This window comes from Amia ocellicauda, chromosome 20 (genome assembly GCF_036373705.1).
Source record: "Amia ocellicauda isolate fAmiCal2 chromosome 20, fAmiCal2.hap1, whole genome shotgun sequence".
In the NCBI taxonomy this organism is placed as follows: Eukaryota; Metazoa; Chordata; class Actinopteri; order Amiiformes; family Amiidae; genus Amia; species Amia ocellicauda.
Window position 1 is genome coordinate 8,476,214 of NC_089869.1, and position 11,962 is coordinate 8,488,175.

General features: G+C 40.5%; 1 protein-coding gene across 2 annotated transcripts in view; it reads left to right on the forward strand.

Annotated features, from left to right (window-relative positions):
* The window catches only part of atrnl1b (attractin-like 1b), a 300,343-nt gene that overhangs the window by 51,711 nt on the left and 236,670 nt on the right, over nucleotides 1–11,962 (forward strand). For both annotated transcript variants that reach the window (XM_066693672.1, XM_066693673.1), the window contains exons 6-8: nucleotides 322–530; nucleotides 6,444–6,618; nucleotides 6,956–7,043. In XM_066693672.1, coding sequence (XP_066549769.1) covers nucleotides 322–530; nucleotides 6,444–6,618; nucleotides 6,956–7,043 — 472 coding nt within the window. The remainder of the gene's footprint in view (nucleotides 1–321; nucleotides 531–6,443; nucleotides 6,619–6,955; nucleotides 7,044–11,962) is intronic.

An 11,962-nucleotide genomic window follows, 5' to 3' on the forward strand; every position in this document is an offset into this window, starting at 1 on the left:
ATCCATTCCTGTAATGATATGATGTAGATTGTTTTCGAAATCTAAATAGTAATGACACCCAAGAAGCACCCACTCTTGGGGGGCATTTGGGATCTGACCCCAGCTCACTCAAGTCTTTATATGAACCTTTATGTGAATAGGCTGTTCATTGACTAATCCTCTCCATTATCACCATTCTCTTCTACGTGAGGCCTAAGGTCAGGCAATGGGCTACACTGTGTGGGGGGGGACCACTGAAGACCCATATCATGTTCTCTTTCTCCTTTATCAGATACTATGAATAAATCATCTTTTTTTTTTTTTCCGTATTATTATTTGCAGAATTAATTCGTGCCCCAACAATTGCTCTGGCCATGGAAAGTGTACGACCGGGAACTCCATCGCCAGCAGGGTGTACTGTGAATGCGACAAATACTGGAAGGGGGAGGCCTGCGACATTCCCTATTGCAAGAACAACTGCGGCAGCCCCGACCACGGCTACTGCGACCTCACTGGGGAGAAGCTGTGCGTCTGCAACGATAGCTGGCAAGGTACCGGTGTGAAGAGATTTCCTTCATCTGGAGCTCCCTGTTATTTGTGCAGTGCCAATATGTTTAAATGGGTATCCCCTGGGTGAAGTGAGTGTTTGTTTGTGGTCTGATATACTAGCATAAGAGTGAAATGCCAACGTTTTGATGACGGCAAAATGCTTCAATATATTTTTAATGCATTTTAATAACAAGAAGACGCACATGCAGTATCGATGAGATTTATAATCCGATCAAAATGGAATCTCAAGCTCCTCTGTGTTGTGTGAAGTTGAGAAGATTGGCCCATGAACACAATCGCACACTATGCTGTTACTCGGACAGCCCAACAACTAATGACCCCGGGATTCGTCTCGCGTCTAATGTTATTTCACGGTACGTTCGGGGTGAAAAAAGAACAAAATGATTTCTGTAGGAACTTTTAAATCAAAATGAGAATCTAAAATAAGAATGTCTGGGGAAAGAAGCGGGTAAAAAGTATTGAAACGCCAATATTGTTTTCTACTGCTCCTCCTCACTGGCCTGCACATTTATCACAAGATCAGGGAGCCTCTCCTTCGAAAACCTTTCTTTATTTTTAATTTATTTTTTTCCCTCCCCTCCTTCTTTTCCATTATTTGCGGCGTGACTCCAATTGACAGTATTAGTGCCACATGGCTTCAGTTGTGTGATGTGTGTGACTCATACCCGCTAGGGAGCAAGTCACACTCCGTAGCTTCGCTCTTTGGAATGCAAAGTGTTAGAGCAGAAAGGAAAAAAGAGGCGCGATTAAAAGGCCACAACTGCATGTGAAGGAAGGATGCTGAACTTGCAAGACCATGCCTCCCTGCTGAATCCAAATGTAACGCTCATGCATGCATCCGAAAAACATTTTTTTTTTTTTTTTTGCACTGTCATCGCGAATTATACAGATTCAGCTGAAATGCAGTGGTGTTAGTGTGATTTCGGGAGGTCGTTTGGATCAGCTGTTCTGTTACAATGCTCCAAATTCTGGATGGCATCTCTTTCATGCGCCTGGGGTAATGGTAATAACAATTATTATTAATGTAGGAACTTCAGGGGCCACAGTTTAAATTTGTGAAGGTTTTTAACAGTAGCTGATGCACAACACTACTTTCATTGGTTGAGCTAAAAGAGACGCAAAGGCAAAATTCACAAAAAATACAATTGGTTATTTAAAGTGTGTACTGTATATGTTCAATTTTAAAGACTATTACATTAAAAAGTAAATGGATCTAGGACAAAATGCTAAACCATTCAATTCGCAAACCAGGGTTACTGACACGGCAGTAAATCCCAGCTTAATGGTTTCTGCATCAGAAATTGAAGTGGCAGGGATGGGGATGAGGGTATTAGTTTACTTGCCATATTGGGATCAGGGCAGCTGCAGCTATAGAGTATCCTGCATGGCATAGGAAGAGGAAATACTTGGTGCCAAGGAAGAAAGTGAGACAGCGTAGAGTCTGTCAGGTATTTGGCTGTGCCCCAGCGCAGGAGGCGGTGACTTTGGAAAATGCAAGGCTTTTGTGTTTCAAACCCGGTGCCGCGGAGCAGATAAAGGCAGCTTATCTGGAATTCTGCCTGGGTGAAGAAGTGAAGCTAGGGCAGGATATCTGAGGATGTATAGTGTATTTGTTTTATCTGTATATGTACCAGATCTACACTTCCAAATGGATTATCATTAGGCCATGCAAATTATATGGTCTTTATTATTCTCCATATGTGCAGCTGAAAGTTATTTGCGGTGGTCTTTTACAGACCTCTAGTGGTCATGTTGATATGGAGCTTAAGGCTATAGGTTCCAAATGTGATTAAATATGGGCTTGATGCTCAAGTAGAATTAAAAATGTTTATATGAAAGTAAAGCTTACTGATGCCGTTTAAATTTGCACAAATTGAAAAAATAATCTAACCATCGGATGATTACAAGGCAATAAAATCAGAGGGTTATTGCATTTGAATAAAGCGCAGTTTAAAAGTGCACAATGAAACTACACAAATATAAACGCAACAGTTTCAAAGATTTTTTTACTGAGTTACAGCCCATATAGGGAAATCAGTTCATTGACATCCATAGATTAGGGCCTAATGAATTTATTTCAAGTGTCAGATTTGGACGGAACGTGCGATTGCCTGCTGAGGGCAGGAACGTCCACCAGAGCTGCAGTCGGGTCCAGACCCTGGTGAAAATGACGAGCCACAGAGGAGCTTCCCTGAGACACTTTCTGACAGTTTGTGCAGAAATTCTGCTGATTTTGCAAACCCACAGTTCCATCAGATGTCCTGGTGGCTGGTCTCCGACGATCCTGCAGGTGTAGAAGCTGGATGTGGAGGTCCTGGGCAGGCATGGTACACGTGGTCTGCGGCTGGGAGGACGGTTGAACGTACTGCCAATTTCTCTAAAATGACGACGGAGGCATGTCTGGTAACAGTTCTGGTGGACATTCCTGCAGTCAGCATAGCAATCGCACGCTCCCCCAGAACTGGAGACATCTGTGGCATTGTGTTGTGTGACAAAACTGCACATTTTAGAGTGGTCTTCTATTGTCCCCAGCACAAGGTGCCCCTGTGTTTTGATTATGCTGTTCAATCATCTTCTTGATCTGCCACACCTGGAAGGGGATGGATTATCTTGGCAAAGCAGAAATGCTCACTAACAGGGATGTAAACAAATGTATGCACAAAATTTGAGAGAAATACGCTTTTTGTGCTTGTGGGAAATTTCTGGCATCTTTCATTTCAGCTCATGAAACATGGGACACTTTACATGTTGTGTTTTATATATCATTGTTCACTAGGATTCTAATACGCAATGGCTGCATGTGTGACCTGTCAATGTAGATCAAGGGAACTCGGTGACTTCTAGTATTAGGAGCTTAATCCTTCGTGTTAGTGTCAGTTACATACTCCTTTTAATTAAGACATCTAACAGTTTTCTCACTCCATCACACCTTGGCACCCCAGAAGCGTTAACTCTATGGTAGCCAGATATGATCCACACATTCTGCTGGCTGGAGAACCAATTCCCAAGCCACCAGTTTAAAGGTAGACTTCCTAATGATACACTGAGACATCAGGGAATTTAAACCCATTAAGTGTCATTTTCAACACTAAAACATCAAAAGCAGCACTAATGTGCACGGGGAGGGGGCTGAATGGCATAAACTCCCCACACACTGATATCCAACCACAGGTTTTATTGTTTTCCTTGGTTTCACACAAGTTCCCATGTATCCCTGTGAGCCTCTGACCTTTTAATATCCTCTGCACGTTACTGGAAAGCAGAAGTACCCTGACAAAAGGAAAAATGCCGTCAATGCATTTGTGTTACTGCGGCACAACTATTTATTAAGCCTGAGTGTTGCCAGAGATCGGTTTGGGAGCTGCTGTCAGAAAGCGTGTTTGTGCTTTGTGCCCTGGGTTGGGGATGAAGGACTGTCGGAGACGCTCGATAACAGTGCTGCAGTAACCAGCACTGAACGGCCTCTGGAGGTGTACCTCTGGGGCCCTGGCCTCGGGCAGGACCTCCCCATGGCTGTGGGACGAACATAGAGGACGTTGCTCAGCTGTGACATTACTGATTGTCACTGCCGTTTCACCAGGCTGGGATTCAAATTGCGAAATAGAATTAAACAAAAACAAACCACTGACTGATATTTTTTTATTGCTTGGTACTTTGTGCTGGAGAAATGTTTCAGTGGTTTAAGCGTAATTGCCAAACTGGTGCTAAATTTCTCTTGCGCACACACACACACACACACACACACACACACACAAGATGCCATTGACCTTGGCAGATTCTTATAGAATCTACAGAGAAGGGATGTTAGTAATTCCCTAATTATCCAGCTTTACATCTCCATTTAAAAAAAAAAAAAAAAAAAATGTGGGGAAAGAAATGTTAGACTTTGAAAATGCTTTTGTTGGCCATGTCTGCCACCAAGAGGCAAAATAAATTACTGCACTTATTCACTCGCATCTAAAGGTCATATCTTCTAGACTGCATATGGATGGAGTTGTTTGCAGTTTGTTAGTTTGACAGACTTCTCTATCGCACGCAGACAAGCAATTTTTATTTCTACTAGTGGGCTGCTCTCCTTGTTATAGTCAGATTAGCACTAGTAATATCACTATTATGATTAAAAATACACTGTAATAAGCAAGGCTACATTTGTAGAGTACCTATTGTTACCACAGGAGAATCTATTTCCAACAGGATAAAAGGCAGCATTTCAGTTTATTAATAACTTGCCGAGATTCTTATTGACCTTGCACAATATGGGAATGTTACATATAATCCACTGGTTAGACCCCTGAAGTATAGAATTGTGTATACATATTTATTTATCTAGCTGGATCCTGGTACCTCTACAGGTTAAGAAAATGTGCATATTTCACAAGCCTGGTACTTCAACTCACAGCGGAGGTTAATTAAACTCAAGCAATTTAAACACCACTAATTCCAATCTCACCCCCATAGCTGACAATCTGAATATCCCTTAGCAATCAAGTCTCTTCTCTGTTGGTATGATGAACCACTGTTTACTGTTTAGGGAGCGACAGTGTCGATGTTCTCCTCTCACTTTAGGGGAAGTAGTGGATGACACGGACTCAAAATGGTAATTAATTCTATTAATAGTCTGACACCAGTGTGAGTGTGAGGGAGATTTGTTAATGAGAAATCAGGTTGCGACTGGGTGTTCCTGCCTTCTTTCATGGGAAAATGAATAATCCAATTAGAGCCAAGTGGGATGTGCCAACTCTGCAGCCACTCTAATTAGCACAAGGTTACATTTAACCTGTCTCAGCGCTGTGTGATTACTTGGCTGCCTAGGAAGTAAATAGATTATAGACTGTAGCAACACTAAGGCCTGGGCTGAGCTTACACAAACACATCAACTTTGAGCTGCTGTGTTCATGCATCATGTAGGGCCTGCTGCAGACTCTCATACAAAAGGCTGTGGGTTTGATTCTATCTCATGGCGTCAATTTCAGGCCGGACGAGTGAGCTTGCTTTCCAGCTGGATTAGGGTTTATTAAACAGACTTTCTAGTACACAGGTTCAGCAGTAGAATACGATCACCAGTGAAATGTCCAACAGATATTCTAGACTGATGTGATTACAGTATGAAAATATCGCAATCCCGCAAATTGTCTGAGAAATTGAGACAAATATGTAGCATATACCATTAATTTTCATTATAAATAGCAACCACAGATTAAACATTGCAAAAATAAATACATTATCCAAAACACGATTTGGATAGTAGGATTTGAAGTTTTATAAATCTCGTGTATAGTTGTAGTTTTATCCAACATTGTCTGAGAGGTGCGTTTCTTCATTTCATTTTCTGTAGGATTGTTTTAATGTAATCTGAGCTTGCTTGTCATTTAGAGATGGTTTTTGCATGCTGATATCAAGTCAGCATCTTCAGCAAACATGTACTGTTTTTCTTTATTTTAATTGCTGTTGTGAATTCTGAAGTGATTTAATTCACTTTGCAGTAAAAATGCACTTCTATGCCATAGTATATGGTAATGTTGCGTTTCACCGCAGTGCTGTGCTGAGATTCGGAACTTCCAACAGAAAACTAAAACATCAGAACTGTTAAACTATGGTAAATAAATATAATAACGAATGTAAAACCAAATAAACATGCATTTATTTTTTCTCAGTGCTGACGATGGATTTTATGGTAATTTGAAAAAAAATAATTAGCCAATAGTTTGAGAAAAAGTATCCATACATTATTGGAGCAATATGTGCCGATACAGATACTTCTGTAAAAGGCCAATATTGACCCATAATATCGGTGCTCCGATAACGCTCTTTGAATTACTTACACTATAGTTTAAAAAATTGTCAGTTCTCCTCATCTTTCCTCTTTTCTCTTCTTCCCTCTCCCCCATGCCCAGGCCCAGACTGTTCTTTAACAGTTCCCTCCACAGAGTCATACTGGGTGCTGCCCAACGTGAAGCCCTTCAGCCCGTCGGTGGGCAGGGCCTCGCACAAGGCCGTGGTGCACGGCAAGTTCATGTGGGTGATCGGCGGCTACACCTTCAACTACAGCTCCTTTCAAATGGTTTTAAAGTAAGTGCGTCTCATTGTCTCCGCCAGCGCAGTCCCCCCACCCCCCATCGCTGACCTTATCCAGAGCAGGAGTCTGTTCGGTCTCTGAAGACCCGAGAAGTTTTGTGTAAAGCTAATAAGCTCACTTACTCACTCTGTTCCTTCTCTCTCTCCCAGAGTCACAAGTTGAATTAATTGAGTGGACTTGTAAAGCACTGACATGTTTATTAAACTTGGATTTGGAGAATCTATAGAGTTTGCCAAAATCCACATTTACATTGAATCGTTTGAAGTTCTGTCTCCGTTTAGTAATATCTGCTCTTAAAATCAGATTTTTTTTATTTTTTCCCCCTTCTAGTTACAATTTAGAGAGCAGTATCTGGAATGTGGTGCCAATAAACAGTGGTCCTCTTCAGAGGTATGGACACTCCCTGGCTCTCTACCAGGTAAGACAATGGACTTGGACATACACATAAACGGGCAGAACTGTGGAGTATTGGTTAGGGCTCTGGACTCATGACTGGAAGCTTGTGTGTTCAAATCCCGGGTGGGGCAGTGCTGTTGTACCCTTGAGCACTTAGATTGCTCCAGTAAAATGAGTCGCCCTGGATAAGAGCGTCAGCTAAATGACAAAAATAATAATAATAATAGGATTTGTATTTCTATTTGCAGTCAACAGTGGAGTTTTTCCCTCTTATATCCTCTAATTCTAGAATGGCCAACTGTCAATCAAGCCCCAGTGCAGAAGGTTGTTACACAATCCAGGACCGTGATGTCAGTATAACAGGCTTAAATAAACACCCAGTCCTGTTCTAGCAGTGACCTGTTGTATTCTTACCGGCCCACAGCTGCTGAATACAGACTCGGAAAGAGAGTTCTGTACAAAACTTGAAAACGTAGTTGCTAAACTAAAAAATATCTTCCAGAGCACATGAATTGTGTGACAGCTGGGTCACATTGATGATAGGCATAATTGTTTTAAAAATATATTAGGATAGGTTCATTACCATTCTGGTTCAATAAAAGAAGTTTATTTTTCAAAGGAAATGCAATTCATGAGTCAAATCCTCAGGGAGACGCAGAGAGTTTTGAGTTCCTCAGTTGTCACAGCGTGTAAAACCAATGACATCCTGTAAAACTGTTTGTGACAACTACATCGCTCCTGGGTGCTGTGCTGTTATCGGCAAGTTGGGGAAAAAATACTTCAAAAACATTTTATTTCATATCAAGCCTTGTTCCACATACCAAACAGAGAGCTTTCAGTAAATTAATTCAAAGCGAAATGCCTTTCACACACACTGCACAAAAATATACTTTGGACTACGTATTACAGCAAGGTCAGCATTTTGTAACATACCTAACTGTAAAATAATGCACTAGAGAAAGTAATGTTTCGTGGTTTGCTCACATTTTACTAATTTTTATTTAATGTTTTGGAGAAGCAGTTTTATGGATATATGTCCATGTGTCCTTCTGAAACCTCACTATTGGAGAAGTGCATTCAATTCGATAGCTCTTGTTATCAATCTATAAAGGAATATAGCACTTTGTCCATTTTTAAATATTTTTATGTAAATAGGATAGTCTATAACAGCTGCCTGTCAATTGATTGCTGACTCTCAAGTGACTCTCTCTCTGGTTTCACTGTGGTTGTAAAAATACTAGAAAGTGTAAATTAAGCAACGGTGTCTAACAGGTGCAGAAGAAAATGGTTTCCCAAATCTGCTCATTATAATAGTCTCAAAACAGGAGTATGCACAGCTGGCACATGAATAAAATGCATCAATCACATATTCTAGTGATTGCATTTGGTTACATGCAAAGGACACTAACAGATTCTTTCATTGTTTTCTATCAGTGACAACTATACCTTTTAAAAACAATGTGTGTCACTCTCATCATGAGCAACAGCAGGTGAAAGTCAAACCAAGTTAAAATGATTCGAAGGGTAACAATGTGCATTTTGTTTAATATTTTGTTAGGGCTGGGGAAAAGCATTCATGAACATATCCTGTGAATGAGATGTTGGAAATCAACTGTTTTCAGTCATCTTCCATCTAATCACTGCATTTTTCCAAAATGTCATCATTGGTTTTCTCCTGCAATGCCAAGATACATTGTAGGCTACTAAACTACTTTGGAAGCTTCACTCTGAAGTATCAAACACACGTACAAGAGCCGCTTCTCGGAATTCGAGAGGATAAAACACTTTCTCACGGTTTCTCACTTTTAAGCCGCTAACGAACTCGGGCGTCAGAGTTAAAATATCCCGCAGTGAGGCGGAGACAAACTTAAGAGGATTGTCTCTACTGCTATAGAGATAACATGTCAGGAAGATAGATAGGCTTGCATTGGGGAGGTCAGAGGTAAAGGAAAAAAAAATTCTGTTTAACTGCTCGTTGGGAGGAATTCACAGTGAAGGATTGGACAGTTACATTGGAAGTCTCTTCTGGACTGGATCACATTTTTTATTGAAAGAAGTATCCATCTTGCTTCAGGTTCAGATTGATGAGGTCCAATTGGGTCACAGGCAGGAGATGGCGAACTTGTCACTTATTTTGGGAGAATAATCTGATCTTGCAGGTGATAACTGCTGTTTATGAACACTACCTAAAAGTACTTTTTCTTTCAATGAAACCCCGGTGTTTGCTGTCATTCTTTGCCTTGATCAAGTTGGTAGAAAGGGGTTGTTTTACACACAAATGTCACACATTAACATCCCAGGCAGCTGTTATTTGAATATTGTGTATCAGCATAATTTGAGACCAGTAGTGTGCTATGCAGACATGTCCAGAGGATTAGCACACGCTCCGATAAACTCTGCAAGTTTATATTTAAACCTCTACATGTACGCATCTATAAATTGCATCCAGGAATGCTGTTGCTTTATTTTATTGTTCAGCTGCAGAGAAAATGGGATAAACAGTGCTGGTTTGCCATCTCTGACTGTTTCTTTGTTGTGCCACTTGATGGCAGTCTTGAGCTTAAATACTTTTCCCAGAGATTCACAGATCTCTTCAAGACAATAGCTGTCTGCCCAGCAAATGAACTGCTTCAGGCCCAGATCATTATCTGTAGGTATCAAAGCTGCGTGTAAGTAAGATCTAGTTAGTTTGTGACAGGTGCATAGAATCTAGCAAGAATATGTAAAATCAAAGCATTAAACCCCAACTGATTATGTAAACCAAGAACACTAATACAGAAAGCTCCTGCGGTACAATTCAAATTATCCAACACATTATCTGGTCATGCGTGTATGTCAAGAACATAAATCAAATGATATAACATTGTTGTTCCCCTCCACCCCCACCCCCCATGCAATTTATTCAAAATAGCCATGAATGTAAGGCAGGATGCTTTGCTTCATATTGGGAATGGATTCATTTAACTTTTAAAGGAAGAAATACTCTATACGAATTCCTGAATTACCTTAAAAGCTAATGTGTGACTATTTTAGCAAAAGCTGCAAGCCATGCAGGTCTCTTTGCATCTGAATAAAGGAATGGTCCCTGTGAGCGGTCCTTTTCCTGGGAAATCATTTTAATCGTCTTTTTTTATTTCTACGAATAGCCAACGCAATGTGCTCTATGCCTCCACGTATTCTGGATTGTAGTTTGTTTATTTTGTATTGTTCCCCAACTACAGACGTAATGACCAGATTATTTATTAACAACACTCAAAATCATTTAAAGTGCCATTCCTCCTCATATTAAAAAGGCACCACCTTGCATAGCTCGTGGCATCTTTTGACAACCGCCCTCCAGGTTGCCCACAAATAAGTCATTGTAGTGCTCATTGGCCTGCAACGCATTTTTCAGGTTGCAGGTTCACTTCCAGTGCAGGATTCCAACATGCGCAGCTTCTTAAGGATACTTTTTTTCATTCTTGTCTTCAGTTCATCAAAGCCAGGATTGTGACACTCTATTACGATGGGGTAGTTTGTCTAGCAAAGCAGAGCGGCTTTGTATTAGTCTTTCACCTTTTGTTGACCTGGGGGCAGTTTCCTGATTGATGATAGTACTTGAGATTTCAAGATCATTCAGCAGCCAACTTGCATCGATCCTCCCGTGTGTTTCCAAAACCACCTCGCGATCCGGCAAAGCAATAGCTCTCATTTGACGACTTGAGAAGGATGCCACGGAAAGTCAGATTTTTTTTCTTACAGTAAGGGCCAACAGATACGAGTTGTGTAGCAAGCTAAAATCAAGAAGAAATCCAAGGAAAAATTTAAAATATGAAGTTATGATGCCAAAGCACCTGCCAGTAAGTTGGTGTGCATCAAGGTGCTCTTTCACTTATTAGATCAATTTTGAAAACCTGACTTTTTCCTTCCTCCCTGGGAAACGCAGTACATTTTTGCACTCAGCCGTTTCAAACCAGCAAATGCATATGGAGATCCACAATTAGCATATAAATGAAACCTACTTTTAAATTACTTTTCTTATGCCATGCTCATGGTACAGAAGAAAAATATTATAATTTCTGCTGTATTTGGGGGTTAACAAGTTACCTTCCAAAATATGTAGTGGAATCCACTTTGTTTGTGATGAGGAAATTCAAATATCCAGGCACCAGATGGAGCTACTGGATTAGTCTAAACCTCATTAGAAGAAAGTGTAACCTGTAACACACGCACCACTTCTCCTTGATACGGCACAGAAACCACAGAGATGGAGGTCTAAGGGGAATTCATTTTGCGACCTCAAACCCAAAACGCGTCTTCTCATCATTTTCACAGATTATGCGTTCCCTTTGAAATGCCTTTTTGAGGGGATTGCAGGAAGGGCGTGAGGTAACTTTTGCTATCCAATATTCTGTAGAGGGAGATGAGAAAAGTGCTTATCGTTTTTGCACTCAATCCCTTCTATTAAATTTGCATTTCTGTGATTTAGTTACTTACAAAGCAGACTAGTGCCGTGAACTCCAAAAGTATTCTAATGACATGGTGTATAACAGGGAACGTATTAACTGCGCCATTGTCATTGTCATTATATGCACACACGTCGCTGTCCACATGTATTTCGACACTCTTTTGAAAGAAGGGGCACGGCAAAATATAGGCTGCTGTACAATCTGGAAATCTTCTCTTTATGTAACAATCACTTCATGGATATTTTATCATTGAAGACATTGGATACATTTGGTATAAACCTTTCTTGTTTAAAAGAAAATGAATGTCTTTCAGTGATGTCTTTTATTCAGATTTATTTGACTTCATGGCACAACCTCTCTCGAACCAGGGGAATTAAAAGGCAAAAGCTTTATTTTGTAGTGCGAACAATTGATAGCACAATTTGAATCGTATAACTCAATATTATGCTGAAGCACATTGCCAATAGAATGAAGAATTGGCAGAAATTTCAAT